The sequence below is a fragment of the Poecilia mexicana genome, unplaced genomic scaffold, assembly GCF_051168715.1.
Source record: "Poecilia mexicana isolate PSO_F unplaced genomic scaffold, ASM5116871v1 scaffold_13, whole genome shotgun sequence".
NCBI lineage: Eukaryota > Metazoa > Chordata > Actinopteri > Cyprinodontiformes > Poeciliidae > Poecilia > Poecilia mexicana.
The window spans coordinates 10,431,744-10,449,569 of record NW_028263382.1 but is presented as its reverse complement, the minus strand read 5'-3'; the positions used below and the strand labels follow the sequence as shown (position 1 = coordinate 10,449,569).

Below are 17,826 nucleotides of genomic sequence, written 5' to 3'. Positions count from 1 at the left end.
CTTTCAAAGGTGTTGAGCGTCCTCTGAGACCGTGGCAAGTTGCTGATTAAACCGGCAGCTCCTGAACCCGGCTCTGTCCTCGCCGACTACAGAGACTCACAATAGTTAGCTCCCCTGATATGAAGGGTAATGAATTTCAATGAAGCTCAGCTTGAATCCGTGATTTATGCGTTGGCCTATGTCGAGTGTGTGGCTAAGAGATATTCATGGCCTCCCTTCCTCGCTCTCAGAGGAATCACAGCCAACAGACGTGGGCACTGTGTAATCTGCTAAACTGTGCCAGCTTTCAAAATAAGAGCACAGCGCAGTACAGGTTTGACAGGTTGTATGGTGTTTAGCATAGAAATGTGGATAATAGTTTAGCATTAATCAGATGCATCCTGATGCAGTCTGTTCCCAGAATAATTATTTCACCTGATTAGAGTTGGGCTTTTTACGAAATAACACCTCTGTATGCTACAGTGCCTTGTTTACACACCTTGAAGTTTTTCACACTTTCTCACAAAGCAGCACAAACTTTAAAGGAGCAGCGTTAGAGACTTTCTAGGCACATTGTGCCATTTTATGGCACAGACAAGTAACTTTGTTACCTTAAATTTATATTAAAATGCTGCATGAATCAAACATAATTTGGCCTTTGTTAAGAAGCTCATACTCTTCCTGCCACTCTGCTTTCAGCATACTGCCACAACAGTGAATCTCATTATGCCGTTTTCAATCATTCTTAGGTATGTAGAATTGAAAATGAGACAATATGTGTCACTTTATGGGAGCAAAAGTTACACCCCAAGTATGTTTTTAATGAGGGAATAACATTATAACATGATATAAAGTAATACCCCATCTATAAGGTATTTTATTTGGATTTTATACGATAGACCAACACAAAGTTGCACAAAATCAAAGTACGGACTGAGCCTAATCAAAGTTCTTAACTAATTGCAATTGAGAATCTGGGGCAGGATTTGAAAACTGCTGGCTACAGACATACTAGATATGTCCCAAAAAGATCTTAACTGACTCTTTAATGCAAAATGCAATTTGTATAAAAAAAAAAAAACAAAACCCTGAATTTACCATCCCATCTTTGCAACATGGTGGTGACTTCATCATTCTGTGGGGAAGGTTTTCTTCATCAGAGGCTGGGTAGGAGATCAAAGTTGAAAGAAATACTCGCAGCAGTATATGCAGCAAAAAGTAGCACTATGAAGTGTTACAAGGGGAAAGGAATACAAATGCATGCAATACTTTTCTTCTAGTTTTTGTTAGAAAATGTGAAAATCATGGTATAGTTTCTCCCATTTTCACAATCTACTGCTTCTTCTATTAAAAAATACAGTTAAAAATAGTCCAAGTTTGTGGTTGTAAAATAAGACGATGTGAAAAACTTCAAAGGTTGTGATTACTTTCGAATGGCATCTTGAATCTTACTTTTGTAATAGTAATAACAAGTAGGAGTTTCTCATTTTGAGCAAATGCAAACACTGTATTTAATTTTTGTTACCATGACCTTTGTGGCCTAAAGATGCTGCTGGTGTTTTTGGCTTTGTGCAAAAAATCCTTGACCTCTTTGTGTACTTAGTTTGTTTAGAGGCCATCAAAAACCCACCAAACCTCAGAGTGCTTCCACCTCACCGGAGGATAGTGTTCCCTTCATCCCTTAGCTAACCCAACATGGCATAGGGAAGCCGACAGCACATTAATACAACAGGCCCCTCCTCCCTGTCTTCACAGTCCGTCTCTGGTCAGCTTGTATCGTCCTCCCTCTCTTTCTTTGTCTTTTTTCCCCCTGCCTTCTATTGCATCCTTAGTGATGATTGACTCTCCGGGGTACCGGGAAGCTGAATCCATGGCTCGCGTTTCTTACTTTTTGTGTAGTACAAGAGAATCTTTGTTCAATAAGTTTTAGCCCTAGAGTGTGTGCTGCCTGCAGGCAGTGGACAAGATTGGATAGTTTTTCAGGACCATTTCAGACTTAATTTGCTGAGCATCATGTTTCTGGCCTGTGCTGCTGTCTTTGGAGATCACTGATTGGTCTTGTCTCTAATAAAAGGATGTCTCAGAGTGCAGCGCTGGAGCAAATGTTTTTAGGCAGTATATTGGACATAATTTGAGAGACAAATAAAAGATTTTTTAGACATGTTTAGGAAAAAGAATTTAGACTTGGCTTTGTTCTGTTTCCATTGTAAGGAATATACTCTAGTTTACAATCATGTGTCTTGCAATTGCAAATACATGAAAATGCCTTTACAAATATCTTTATGTTGAGCTATGCTCTTCACCACTTTCATTTCATTCATGATGTCCTTCACTTGGTCGTCGACTTCTACTCCAGATGCCATTGTGCTTGTGATGTTCGAAGGAAACAGGCACAGAGAAAAAATGGCTGCTGACTCTGTAATATTCAAGGTTCTTACTAAGGCCTCATTTACATGGAGATGGTTGCCACTATAACTAGACCTTTTCTGTTGCGATCCAGTGACTGGAGTCTCAGATACCCGCACTTTCTGAAATCAGGTATCAGGGTGGAACTTTTCAGGAACACCCCCTGCGGAGGAGGGAAACACACATGTACAGGACACAAGTGTGCAGGTTTTGTTCTACACATGCTATGTGTGCTTCTTAACATTTTCAGTTTAGCACATTCTGATCATTCTCTGATATGGAATATTTGTGTATTGCATGAGCACTTGGTTCATCAGAGATGGGCAATTTCCGTTTAATGCAGACACCCTATGAACCTCCGAGGCAACCAACAATGAACATGGAAACTTTGACGTCATTTATAATCACAGCACCATCTAGTGCCCTGGCATGACAACTACAGCAGATTTAAGGTGTCCTGGCGGTCTGTGACACAGTACTGTTTACATAAAAATAGTCTACCTCACAAAGTTTTTCCCATGAATTCACACTAAACTTTTGTGGAATGAATTGTACTTTTCAGGAACACCCCCTGAAAAGTAAAATTCAGGGGGTGAATTTTACTTCTCAGAACAGTCTGTAGCAGCCAGTTACCGACTGTTCTGAGATGCTAAGAACTTCAAATTTTGAAAAATATGGATTTCTAACACTGAGTGTAGGAACCCTGAATATAGACTTTTCACCAAGTAATGCAAATTCCACTTACAAGAGTGTTTCTTAAAAAATGGGCTACTAATAACCTAAAACAGACCTGAAATATTCGGTCTGTTTTAAAGGTTAACCACACACATTAATAGTAAACTCTGCAGAGAACTTATAAAACATTTAGATTGACATCAGTTTCATTTGAAAAGAGTACCAGTGGCATATTGAAGGGAAAAAGAAAATCCTCTAGACTTATTCTTCACACACACTCCTGCTGTGCAGCAGCATAAAGGAAACTTATACAAGGATTTAGTCCATTTTCATAATCACTATCATTGGTAGTTTGACTAAACCTCAAGGTAATCTTTATTTTAGAATGTAAAGTTTATTCATCAACTGCATTCTTGACTCGCTGCATAGCTTGAAAGTTACTATTAACTGCATTGAAAATGATCTATTTAGCATGAATTATTATGAGTCTGCTGTAAATCACTCGTTTGATTGCAGTCCAGCTACAATTAGACAAGATGCCAAGGAAAAAATCTTGTGTCCGTGTGGAATTTTAACTTCTAAATGCAAAGCTGATTTACATGTTGCCTTTAAAGACTGCAGCACTTGATGAATTGGCAGAGAAGGAATACAAAGTGTTCTTTTCAGTTTTCTCACTGTTTCTGTAAATACCTTCCTTGACAGCAGAACAAAGACACAAAGCACTGACATGAAAACGTGCAGGTTTCACAGTCGCTGACCTCATTTAAACAATCAGTGCTTCAAATTAGGATTATCAAGTGTTGCTAATGTTGGTCTTTTCGACATTTGGGTAATTTGGAAATTTTGAGAACTGGAATGATTTGTCATTTCAGTCCAGGCGTAAGTAATCACTACTTGTTCTCCCTGCCCATGAATCAGCCCATTTGTGTGGAACATAAGTAACACTCAAACAAGTTGCATGCAGTGAAATATAAACGTCGGGGCTGATGGAGCGTGTTCTCATCACTGTCATTAGCAAAGGGAAATAATCAGTAGAAGGAAATGAGTGGCATGAAATTTTCTTTTTTTTTCAAATCACATTACTCAGAAAATCTCTTGATTGCTCTCTTGTAGATTCCATTGATGACTGTCCCAGCAACTGCTTTGGAAATGGTGACTGTGTTTCTGGAACGTGCCATTGCTTTTTAGGATTCAAAGGGCCCGACTGTGGGCGAGGTGAGTCATTTCCTGTCATAGTTCACATTTATTCCTATCATTCAGATATAAATTAGGTCACTATGATAATCTCATTTATGGCTTTTATGCTTTGGGGAGAGTAATTTTTATGTTATTGTAGCATGTAATAGATTTGTAATAATTCACATATTGCAAATCAAGACCAAATTATTTATTTCTGCCTCTGTCTCTACTTGAAAACAGCGTATCACACAAGCAAATTTACATAGTACCTGGCTAAAATTGTTTTTGTTTAATTAGTTTTATGTTTAATGCCTTAACATGATTAGTTATGTTTAGTTTTGAAGGGAAAAATCCACAAAACTACCAGTATTGTCACCCCTAGATGTTTCTAAAAAGTACTGGTGCAGTTTTGTAGTTTATACTTTTTTTGTATTGCAATGTGGAAGAATCCTTGTTGACTTGCTGTTTGCCTGTAGTATCGCAATGTGACACAGAAATCAAATTATCTTAGCCACTCCTCTTCATAAGTCAAGTTATGTCTCGAAGAAAACATCACCTTGCCTAAATTTCCCCATTTCTAAACTTAGAGGATAATGGTGTTTTCCTTCCTTTGTATCAGATTTGTTTTATATCTTTTGGCCTTTAAATACTCCTGCAATATTAAAATATCAAAACTTTCAGCTATTAAATACACAAGATTATGATTTCTTCTAGGCTATAGTTTTATTAACTTAATATTCTATTTTTGATAACATAAACCATTTTGTTCTCTAAAGCATATTTTACTTCCTCTTCCTCTGAAAATACCATTCAGATCATTTCCCATTTTTAATGATTGGTGACTAATGTTACCATATTAACTTATGCTAGCACAGCATTGTCCATTAGGTAAGCGTGAAAGTGTTAAGATTTTAGGTCAAGTTTGCTAATGCTAGCATCTTCGCTAATGTTAGCTTTTCAAGCTATTCAGTAACATGCTTTAATTTCACACTTATGATAAATTGTCTAAATTTCTATAAATTGAATACAGGTAGCATATGACTTTAACAGATTTTGTTTTCATTTGATTTCAAAAGTTTTAGGCTTTTAATATTTTAACTGATTTATAAAGCTCAACAGATTATTCTGCTTCAGCTCAGTATGCAGAATTGCATTCAGTTTACTGCATTCAGACATCATTTATGAATTACTGGGATAATAAATTTAAAAACATCGGTTTTTACAAAAACAAGTCTGGACAAAGATCAGAGTTAATTTTGCCACTATGTGTCGCTAAAAGGACTGCAGCAGAATCACTCATTTGTTAAAAGTCTCACTTTTTGTCAGTTGAGGCTTTTATTTTACAGTGAGCTCTCCATTTAAATGGATTTCTGCTCTTTGTTCTTCTCACAGCTGCCTGTCCGGTGCTGTGCAGTGGGAATGGTCAATACCTTAAAGGTCGTTGCATGTGCCACAGCGGCTGGAAGGGCTCCGAATGTGATGTTCCCACCAGCCAGTGCATCGACATCACGTGCAGCGGCCATGGGACCTGCATTGGGGGGACCTGCATCTGCAACCCTGGATACAAAGGAGAGAACTGCGAAGAAGGTGCTTGTTTTGAATGTCACTTTAACTTGCCTTAACCTAATAAAATTCCACATAATATGATTCTAGCTAATAACATCCTATCAACCTATTAGAGTTAGACATTTAAAAAGTGTACTCGTGTGGGGGTTTCTATTTTGACTTGATAGCTTGAACTCTTCAGTAGTGAGGGGAATATACATATATCTATGAAATATACATCGTTTGCTTGGTTAAATCATGGGTATGAGGCAATATTCTGGTTGAAAACGGCGCATTTAATGTCTGAAGTTCAGACAATAAAGTCTGATGTTAATCTAGGGGGAACTCCACCTTCATTTGTCGCTGGTAAGGTTTGACTAGATAAGATTGAAGGAGCCATTGTGTTTGTCAGCTCTTGAAGGCTCTCATTTCAAGATGAAAAATGGACTCTGGGACTTTGATAAATGGGGTTTGTGACATCCATAGGCCCCCATTCTATTTTAGGTGGCGTGTTAGCCATAAGGAGTGGAGGGGAATGTGCACAAGGGCCCTTTAACATTTTTACCTTTCTTCAGTGTGACCTTCAGCAGAAATGATTAATTGCCAGGAGAGAGTTTCTTGTCAGTTAGCCTCTGATCTTTGTGTCTTGAGCCCAAACCATCTGCTAAGAGGCGAGAGATCCCGTTTGTCTAGCTGTAACAGTCTTTTTATCCATTTTTTTGTTATGATAAAGGAGACCTGCCATGGTGTGGCCTACTGCTCTCAGAGGCTAGACGTTGCTCCTACTTGGCATCCATTTGCCATCTGTGTGCACAAATAACTTATAGCTAGAATGCTGATTCTGTGATTGTACGCTCCTGCGACCGTTGCTCCCTGGAAACAAGAAACGTCAGTGATGGAGCGATTAAGAGAAAAGGCTGTTTCATTGCCATGCAAACATGATCATAGTTATGTCTTGTAATATGACCACAAACCTCAATGTATTTTCTGAGGATTTTATTTAACAATCCAAAATAGAGTATTATTTTGAACGTAATTTGGGAAATTACGTCTATTTTTTTTTTGTTTGCTTTTTGCAAACCTTTGCCAATTATCTTTGTGACCAGGATGGGAGTGATTTATTTCTACAGAGGGCTGTAGAACCACAAGGAGGAGGCAAATGAGCTCAATTTTCTTGACGGATTTCTTAGATTAAACTCAGAACATAGTGGCAGATTTAACAAATATGTAAAAAACACATTTTTATAAAAGTTACCTACTGCAGTTTTAGTAGACATTGATGTAACAATCCTATGCAGCTGGTCTCGAGTTGCCAAGGGCCCTTCTGGTTTCTTTTCTGATCAATGCAATACTCTCCTAGCCTGTCGATTTTAGATGGATGTCTTGGTAGGTTTGCATATGTGTCGGAGTTCAGACTTTAAATTCATACCACACTGTTCTTATTTTCATAAATAAACAAAGTTTTCCATGTTATTTTCCCTACTCTAGAGTGATGCACTATTTTTCCTTTCATAAAATTCTAACAGAAAACATTGAAGTTTTCCATTACAACATGACAAAATGTGCAACGCTTGAGAGATATGAGTTGCCTATTCACCGTTGACTGAAATAATGGTGTGTGCACCGAGCAATGCACAAAAAAACAGAGCAAAGCAAAGCCTATGAGTTTGACCTTACAACGCTTTTTTGCCATACAAGTCTGCTTACAGACTTTTATTTACTGCTTATTTACATCCACTTAATGTAGGCTTCACTTTTTTGTTTTGCCTTTTTGTTTTTTTGCTACATGAATGTGTTTTTTTTTTCCAGCTATGTATTTAATAAGCAAAACTGTCCCTTCAGAGAATTTTTTTTACACAAAATAAATGGAGAATGCCAGCAGAAGTGTGGGCTGAACCTGTAGGTTTGTGCCATAACACCAACTAAGCAAACAGCCATTTAATTTGCTTCTATGTAAATCTTTTCTCCAGCTTTTAGAAAAAAAAATAAAAAATTCTGTCTGCTCCCTCTGTTCTTTCATTGTTCGTGTGCTAAGCTGGTTGCTGCTGCATTTGAGCTGAAGCCCACTGCTGTTGTCATTTTGCTCAGGCTCGAGAAAAAAAAAAAGAAAGAAAAAGATGCCAGGATGCTTGTGAAAAGAGGGAAACAGTAGGTGACTGGTGTGTCTAACACTCTCCCCTTTGTCGAAACGCTTTTAGTGGACTGCCTGGATCCAACGTGCTCGGGCCGAGGCGTTTGTGTCCAGGGAGAGTGCCACTGCTTCATCGGTTGGGGAGGGCCGGGATGTGAAAGCCCCAGGGCCTCCTGCATGGACCAGTGCTCTGGACATGGAGCTTTCCTGGCAGACACTGGAACCTGCAGCTGCGATCCCAACTGGACCGGCCACGACTGCTCTACAGGTAAGCACTTCCATAATGAGGGGAAACATTGGCAGGGTTTCCTTTGTAGGAGCCAACTGAGCTCTGATTGCAAGGTAGAAAAACATCTGGTATCAGGCCATCGTCTTGTTGACTGTTAACCAGTGCTTCTCAATAATGAAGCAAAAATATTTGCTCTAAAAATAAGATTGAAATACAAAATAACATATTTTGACATGGCTTATTTTATTTAGAGGTGGGACTCAATAATTTTATATTGAGTTAAGTGTAGGGTTTGTGATTAATTAATCATAATTAATCACTATATATCACCAAAATAAGATTTTACAGTTCAAAAACCCTTTTTGTTGCTAATTTATTGAATAAATAGACAGCTGAGCCCAACAACAAATATTTTTATTGTTTTCAATCTGTTGATTTCAGTCAGATTTGGGTTATTCAACCATCAGATTCGTGCATAATGTTATTCAACTTTTATTGATCCTGATTAATCAAGATCAGTAATTCTTGATCATTCATGTAATTACTTTGAACAAATACTTCTTTAAAAATGAGGATTGTGGATGCTGACACAAGGTTTTGGGAACATCTGTGCTGCTGCTCTGCATTGAGACAGTATTTTAGGCTTGAATTGCTTCGGTGATGGGCTAAGTCCTTATACCTCAACTGGCACATAACAATAGCAGCCAATTAGATTGTTTTTTGAAGAAAATATTAACTATCAGAGGGCAAAGAGAAGCAGTTTTGTCATCCAATCACGCTTGTTTGCAGATGTTGCTTGTCTGCCGGATTTACGGGTGTACTTTAAACACAACACAAAAGTTCTGACTTGGGACTTTTTGTATGCAAGGAAGAAAAATGGAAAAAAAAAAAAAAATGGCATCGGTAGTCATTCCTCACCTGGAACTTCAACTTGAAATGTATGCTTTGAGCAGATGACACTAAGATTGAGGTTTTTTTTCTGGTATGAAACAAATTGTGAATATGTGGAAAGGCATCTCCTCCCCATTGTTAGGTACGGTAGAGGATCTGTTATGTTTTGGGCATGTCTGTCTCCCAAAGACCAAAAAACTTTGTTAGAGTCACAACCCTTTAAAAAAAGAGAGAGAGAGATTTTAAATGAAAATCTGGTTCCCTCGACCAGAGAACTGAAAATGGGTCAACACTGGATCTTTAAACAGGACAATGACCCAAAACATGTGTCCAGATCAACACATAAATAATTCATCAGACACAAAATTAGACCTCTTTTCATGGCCAGCTAAATCGTAAAGGGAACCTGAAGCTACAGTGAAGAAAGTTTAGACAGATAATGCTGAGATTCTTCTCTCCATGTTCTCAAATTTGGCACCAAAGATTTTGTTAATTTGCTAATTTTATTAATTTTTTGCTTTGCACATCGTTACCAAGGTATTCAATAAACTTTTGTTGTGCAGTTTATCACAACAAAGAATTAAAACAACTTTTTTTTTTTTAGAAACCTGTCAGTCTTTGATTAACTCCACTGTTGTGTGTAAATGCATTTCTGCCTGATTACATGTTTCTTCTAATAATTATCAGGCTTTTCTGTCTGAAGTAAACATTTTGTATTTTCCAAACTCACACAAATGCCTCAGTGGTTCCCGTCAATAATCAGTTTGAGGTTGACAGTTTGCAATCAAATCTGGTTAAATTTGTGTGATACTTTTTCTGTTGCCCATCAGAGCTTAAATTTATTACAACTGACAACTAACATCAACAACATGTAGCACAATTGACATCTCAATCACTTCCTCTGTAAAATCCCATCACTCTTGCTTCCAAATTTATCTCCCAGCTTGATTCAGATCAACTTTGCTAATTGCGAGGCTCATCAGAGATGTGAGCATTGGTGATTTTCTTAATAGAAAATGTCTCGCGTAAAGGCATAAATTAGCCTCATCAATTATCGGTTGGAAGTCCAAGGCTAGCAGTCACATTTTTGTTGATTCTGTTCTTAATTTACATCTTTTACGGACGGTTTCCTCCTTTAGTTTCTGCATGGTTAGGTGGCAGCTGCGATTGGAGGAAAAGATGCACAGCAAAGCAGGTATTCTGACCGCGGAATGATGCAAGTTAATGCTTTCTTTAGATCTTGCTATCTTCACAAATGTGCAACATTCACAGCTAAGAATAGTTTTTTTTCTTCTCTGCTCTGGAAGGCTGTTTCCTTTGTGTTCATTAAGTCCACAGGGAGAGTTCTCGCTTGGTAGTCAAGAAAAGGTGAATGTCATCTAAAATTTTAAGGTACAACATTCCAACTGAAAGAAAAATGAAAAGCTCCTGTTCTTACAGCAGCAGAAAAGTCCCAAGCTGCTGGACATTATGGGTCTGTTGAGGTTGACGCAACTCAACAATGTAAACAGCGACAGTCGGGACTGGTGTTTCTGATTTTTAAGAAAGAAAACCATAAAGTGTTCAAACTATCAAGGCAGGACAGGGTTACTTGTACGGGACATTTCAGCAACAAGTCAAATCAAAGCTGGCAAGAAACATTACAGTCTTTTGGCAAAATAAAGAAAAGCAGTGAAAAGTTTGAATAAAGACTTTGATTAATGATGTTCTAGATATTATAAAACAAAGTTAACACTATAAACAAATGGATTTTTGGCTTTGATTTAAAGGAACTCAGTGTTTCAACACTTGCAGTTCTCTAGAACTGCAAGTATTCTGGACAATAAAGCCATGCTTTATTGTCCAGAATAAAAGGACAATAAAGCATCACACATTTCAGGTGTGTTAAAGCAGAGATGCATATAAACGTTGCAGGACTGGCCCTTGAAGACTGGAGGTGCAGATGCCTGCTGGTTATTGAACCTCAAATTAAGGAGAAGCTATGTGGTTTTCAACATGTAGCCATGGAACAATGGACCAGCTCATAGCTGAGACGGCTCATGACTTGAGCAAACATCTTCTTTTTTGTTTTTTTTTTTGCCTGTATGCAGCCCATGTATAACTTTTTTGCGGCAGTTTGAACAACCCAATTCTGACCTGTTCGCCCAAAAAGAATCCGATTTGTGCCACTTACATACGTGGTGATAAACGTATCCGATTGGTTTCAGAGTCTGCAGTCTGTCGGATTTTGTCTGATTGTTTTGGGGTCATAAAACGTTCACAACACAGAAGTCTGATTGCAGTCACAGCAACTACACCAAAAAAAAAAAAAGTGATTTCAGCAAAGATTCAGAATTGAGCTTCAAGACCTGCTGTGTGAACATAGCCTAAGATTTTTTGTCTCCCAAGGCATTTTGTAGAGGTAACTACAGCAGTAAGAGACACCGAAAAACTTTTTGAACTTTGGGGCCACCCGACTATATGATGACCCCACCCACAACTCAGTTGTAATGGAAAACCACCCAAACTGTGTGGAGTGAAGTTTAGCCAAGTCGATGTGCGTCTAGTGGAAAACGGCCATAAGTGTTCATTTTGGGTGTTTTTTGAAGACTGTGACATTTTTGCCATATATATTTACTCAGTATTCACATTCAGCCATTCACAGGCTGGTAAAAATGAACGTGTTTACAGAGTCTACCATGTCAATCTTCTTGTTAGGCATGTGTCACTCATGCCGTATGCAGAATGTTACAGAAATGGGTATGTGAACGGCCAGCTGAATAATTCCCCTTCCCACCATGGTGCACGCCAAGACGCCATTTGTGAAGCCAGAAACAGCAGTGAGAAATCAAGTGTCAGGGTCTCAGCTTTGCTTTTTCACAACGATGTGGTTTTGTTGGCTTCTCCTTCCCATGAATTTAAGCGTGCACTGGAGTGGTTCACCGTTGAAATGAGAGTCAACTCAAAGTCAGAATCCATGTTCTCAGTTGCTAAAAGATAGATTGCTCTATCCATGTTGGGGGCCAGTTTCTGCCCTAAGCAAAGGAATTTAAGAGACTTTTTGGCAGTAGAGACGACATAATCATGTAGAGGATGACTAAAACTGATTCATCTACATTAATTCATCTGCCACTTAGGTCTGCAGACAGTAAGTTGATGAACAAATGCTAATGCAATATTTCTTGTGAAATCTGTTATTGTTTCCTTGCAGATTTGCACTTCAGATATTTTTGGTTCAGCAGGTTTCTGATGTGTTGATAATCAACTCCAGTCTATTTTAATTTGTATTCACATAATTCATTCTGAAATGAGAGCCTTAGTACAGCAGCAGCCTCTCTGATCCTCGAATCCCTTTTGTATTCCAAGCAGACATGATGACCTATTAGGTAATCCTAAGGATTTGGGGGGAAATGGGCAGTTAGTCTGGGTGTGCCTTGCAGAGAAAAGGCTCTGTAAATGATGATGAGTTGGCTTTTTATCCTCCTTTATCCTGTTCATTGTAGAGCTTTCTGGGCTCTAATACAGCAGTAAGCTATGCTGTGGGGTTCTGCAGAAAGCTGCATATTACCTTGCACCATGACGGAAAACATGGAAAGCTTTCAGAACACTTGAAATTGATTTCCTTTCTTCCTCTATACTTTTTATATGACAAACCTCTTTTCTCTGCTGACTTTGGAGCTGTATACCAAAAATGTATGTAGTAATTCTGTTACTACCAATAAAAGTATGCCTGAGGTTTTATGTATGTTTTTTATGCCATTTTTACCATTTCCTCCCACCCAGAGGAAACTTTGTTTACACAATCCTTTTGTGCAACAGCCATCATAAGAGCAGAGGTGTTTCTCACTGTGCGAGCTCCTCTTGCCAAAGATAATGAGAGTTTATTTGTAGGTGGTAATTGCATCTTTATTATTGTAAAGGTTCCCTTTTTGTTCCAAGTGAACATTTGTGTGAAAATCACATTGGCTCTGGTTCCTCTGACCAGTATTCATTCCAGTGAACTGCAAGCATCTGTTTTCTCCCCTCTTGTCTTTAAAACATGTGTGAATGAGATCTCTAGATGTTTATTTGGTTTATCAGCACCTTGTATGAAATGTAATTTTATCTCCAGAGAATATGAAAGTCAGCTTGCAAAATTATCGATTTTTGTCATAATACAGCAACAAATGTAAGGTTTTAAGCGAAAGATCAGTTGTAGTGCATACTTGTGCAGGATTAAAAATGATGAATGTTCTTTAACATTTTCATAAATAATTCTTAACAATCTGAAGTATAAAAAATAGTGTAAAGAATGTCTAACTTTGTAAGCTGGTTTAAAAATGTACAATATGCATATGTGTTTGATGGGGGCAAAGTTCAGAGGGTGTGAAAACTTTTTAAGTCGATGTAAATGTTTTATGAGTGAATCATTCCCATATGTTCTATTTGCTTATGCAGTAATCTCTGTTTGTGCGCTGGCTGTACTCAAACTCTTTGGAGGCAATTATCCAGACACTACCAGCATACTTAATGCATCAGAAGTCAGATATGAAATTAGGACTTGCAGAGTTTTTTGCTGATCTATAATTAGCAGAGGAGGGTGAGATTATTTTTTAAAGCTTTTTACACACTGTTGCCATGTTAGGGTTTTTGACTGAAAAATAGCACTGAGATTCAATTTGTTACGATGGCAAAATAGGCACCGCAAACGCTATAATTGACTTATTAAAAGATTTTACCTCCAGTTTGGTCCCCTGTGGTCATACATGAATTGGTTTGGCTAATAAGCCAGTAATAATATTGTTCATTGTTGCCTATACTACTAAGCCCTCTTTTACCACAGAATAGTTAATAAAGAGGTTAACATTTCAATGAGACTCAGAAGTAATCTGTCAGTGTTTAATTTCTTTGCGCTTTATGCTTGTCATGCTCTCCCTCGAGTTCATGAGATGAGGGTAAAGTCCCGGGCTCCGTCACACCCAGTCAGGGAGGTCTTTCAGCTGCCACACAATAACGGGACCAGACTTCACTGTGTCATTCTTCTGCAGTTCATGAATGTACTTCCTCCTCTGCTCAAAAAGCTCTAAAAAAAGAAATGGAAAAAGTATATTGAAAATATTCGTCTAAAAGACATCATCCACTGCAGCACTTGTGTTTCACTAACAATTGTACGTTGCAAGTAAGTATGCATTTCCACCACAAGATTTCGTAAAATTAAAAGTTTTTAAAAATCTCTTAAGAAAAAACTCTATACTGTATTGGTATATGGACTGATGACACCACAAGAGGCACAAAAGACAAGGTTATCATCTGGATGTTTGTGAATATTATAATGGATGATTGACTTTTCATAGATTTAGGTCCACTTGAGTTGCGTTTGACCTGCAATTCAGTCTTTTTATTTTTGCCACACTTTAAATCTGATGATTCTCAAGCCAAAATTAATACTGCTGTTAATGGCAAAGCTGAACAAATGGTGATTATCTTCAGAAATTCATCTCTTGCCTTAGGCCTTATGTGATGTCACTAAATGTATAGTGCTTTTAGAAAGGACCTGCAGATTTGTATACATGTTAACATAATTAAAAAAATAAGTGTAAAGCAAAAAACTAAAATTAGAAACCTAAGACAAAGGCAAGACCAAGAGCAGAATGTATCGAGACCAAGGCAAGACCAAGAACAGCATCTCACTTTAGTATTATTTAACGTTAGCATGTACACCAAGGTAGGTGACAAGAAATGGAAAGTTTTTTTTAAACCATACAGTATATAATGTACACAGATGGGTATGTATAGCTAATGTTGACGAAATCACTTTGAGGGGCAGGGAAAGAGACAGATTGCTAATGTTAGCTAGCTAGCTTTGCTAACATCACCTGCACATAGCTTACTTTTTTTGTGCTTCCTTTCTAAGAGACTATAAAGTTTTAGTCACCACAGTCTCATGAGTATTCTGGAGTACTACAACACTAGTATCTAAAGTGAATTTATTTAATTTTAAAGAGAAGTCGGCTGCAGGAAAGCTTCAGAAGCTGTGGAAATGGATGAAAAGTCACCCAAAGCAAATGTAGCACTTCATTTCGTAAGTGTCCTTTTTAAAAACGTATTTTGTTAAATCCCGCAGTGGAAAATCATACTTCATTACGCTCTGTTTTAACTGTCAGTAAAGGGGTTGATTATTCAAGCCTTGGAGTGTCAAAAGCTAGCAACATCTGCATAGTGCTTTCTTTTTCTTGTGATGCGACTTTTACCATTAAGTGCTTTCGTCACCTTAGTTGACTGTTATTAACTGCTGTATATATAAAAAAATAATCAATTGATAATTGATTCTGATCAGTTGTCTTTAATTGTTTGTAAATAAATTGCTTCACGTAATTCCTTATTATATGAAGGAATTCTGTTTGAAAGATTTATCAAAAATATTTTAGATCAACATATTTTTTCCAATCTCTTTTTGTGAATTCCATTATTTAGTTCACTACTCATTCAGAAAAGTTCACCCCTTATTTTGTAGATTTTTTATTTTTTTTATTTTATTTTATTTTTTTTTGCTTTTTGCGTGGGGGGGGAAGCACAAAAAGCTACACCATAAAATGATTTTTTCATCCAACACATATAACTTGGATGTTTAAGATAATTTGAGGATGAGAGTGTGAAAATGTGGCAGCAATACTTTTTCAGTTTTTGTGAAACAAATTTTGATTATATTTCATTTCGTTAATTAAATGCAAATTGTTAGATTTGCGACACAAAATTTTTTTTTGCCTGCTGTGGAACACAGAAAAAGAAATTTCAACAGCAGAGAATAATGAAACACAACACACTGCTTTTGAAAAATACATTTTAAATTGGAGTTGGTAAGATAAAAATACAGAAAGTACACTGAGTAAATGCTCATACCCTATAGCAAAACTAAACTTATAATTGACCCTTTGACAATTATTGCAAATTGTTTGCTATTTACATCAGCTTACCCAAGATAATGCAAAAATAAATTGGATAAAAACCTTTCAGAAAATGTCCATGGACTTCGCTTTCTACTGCCTGCTTCAACCCATGACCAAACCGGTGGCAAAGCCTTTAACTGTGCAGTTTTAAAGTGAATAATGTTTGAGTTTTATCTGAATTAATGGACTGTTAAATTTGTAGCCTTTTTTTTTAATTCCATCTGAGTATTTTTTTTTATTCTTTAGCCATTTTGTGGCTCAAATAAGGAGAAAACATAAAGAACAGAAGAAGTGAGGAAGAATAAGTCTGCTAAGGCCACACAAATCTTGTCTCCTCTCGGTAATGGACTTATTAGATTTGTATTGTCAAAAAAGGATTGTCCCTATGAGGTGCAGGAATTTCTTTTCAGCTGCCATCAGACAAGGTAGTGGAGCGTGGCCGCCTTTCTTTGACAATAACTTCTGGATTTGTCTTTTTCTCTCCACCTCTGCCTTGTCCCATCACCGCCCTGTCTTCCCATTTCCTACCCCCACCGCTCCTTTCTTTCTCTCTGTCGGTCTTTTTTGTCTTCCTCTGTGTCTCTGTCTCCCACAGAGATTTGTGCAGCCGACTGTGGAGGCCACGGCGTTTGTGTTTCAGGCACCTGTCGCTGTGACGACGGCTGGATGGGCGCCGGGTGTGACCAAAGGGCGTGTCACCCGCGCTGCAACGAGCACGGCACATGCAAGGACGGCAAATGTGAATGCAGTCCTGGTTGGAACGGAGAACACTGCACCATTGGTAGGAAGAGAGGAGGCTGGGGTTTTGTTAAGGGGGGGAACAGCTTCGATGTATATGTCTGTTTGGTCAGGATGCAGTGAAGGGGGAGGGATACCAACAAAGGCGTGCAGACTACCTCTTTGCCTGTGTGTGTAAGCGTCGGGTCTGAGAGGAAGTATCCAGTCAGAGAAAGAATGGGAAAGCATGCTTAATTGAATTTGTGCAACTCAGTAAAGCATGAACAGGTTTACTCAAGGATCTGAGGCTTGCCTTCATGCATTTTAATGTGGGAATGTGCTAAGGTGTCTTTTCATTTTACTCATCCTTATCCTCATCTTTTCTTTGCTCCCTTTCCATTTACTATTATTTTCAAATGCTGACGTGTGAGTCATTGTGAGCCGGTCACCCACCGCTTTCAGCTCTCTGTTTATACTAATGCTGTTGCTCTCTTGCACTAAAAACTGGTAGAAGCTAAATTTTTTAAGACCTTGACTGAATGTCAAAAGCTCTTTTGAAAACCAGACTGTAACCTTAAAAAGAAATTTCATTATCTAGAAACTATCAATGGCTCCTTCTTTTTTTTTTTATATCAAGTTCATATGTTCAAAGATGCTGGACATCAACAAGCTTGATGTGGCACTTTGAAATAACTTTGCAAAAATGTTTTTATACTTCCTTGAGGTGTTTTTTGTTTTTTTCTGAAAAACAGTTTAAGTGAAAATGGTTCTGACAGCAAACAATTACCTCACATTACTCATCAGCTGTTCCCGCTGCCTTAGAATTGCATTTCTCTCTCTGCATCTCTGCATGCAACATTATCAATGCTGACATGACTGAACAATTACAACTTGGCCGATAGATAACACATTCCTGAAAAATTCTATCAATTTTTCTGAGAGGAGTGCTAGTTCATGCTAGCTTGCAACCGTTTATTACAGGCATGTGTACCATCAACATCTGGCAAAATTATGCTTTCCGTAGCCTGGTTGATTCAGTCCAAACCATTCGAGGGAAACACAGTTGATATGCATTTCCTTTTTTAATTTTTCTTTTTTTTTTGCAACATTCCAAAAGTTTGCTCGCAAATTCACATATACACACTGAAAAGTGTTTTTGTTGTGATACT

The 17,826-nt window shown here is 37.8% G+C and overlaps 1 protein-coding gene across 1 annotated transcript in view; it reads left to right on the top strand.

The window, feature by feature from the left end:
* Positions 1–17,826, top strand: part of tenm4 (teneurin transmembrane protein 4) — a 214,969-nt gene that overhangs the window by 122,331 nt on the left and 74,812 nt on the right. The window contains exons 12-15 of the mRNA XM_014980901.2: positions 4,174–4,275; positions 5,632–5,826; positions 7,983–8,183; positions 16,536–16,721. Of these exons, the coding sequence (XP_014836387.2) occupies positions 4,174–4,275; positions 5,632–5,826; positions 7,983–8,183; positions 16,536–16,721 (684 nt within the window). The remainder of the gene's footprint in view (positions 1–4,173; positions 4,276–5,631; positions 5,827–7,982; positions 8,184–16,535; positions 16,722–17,826) is intronic.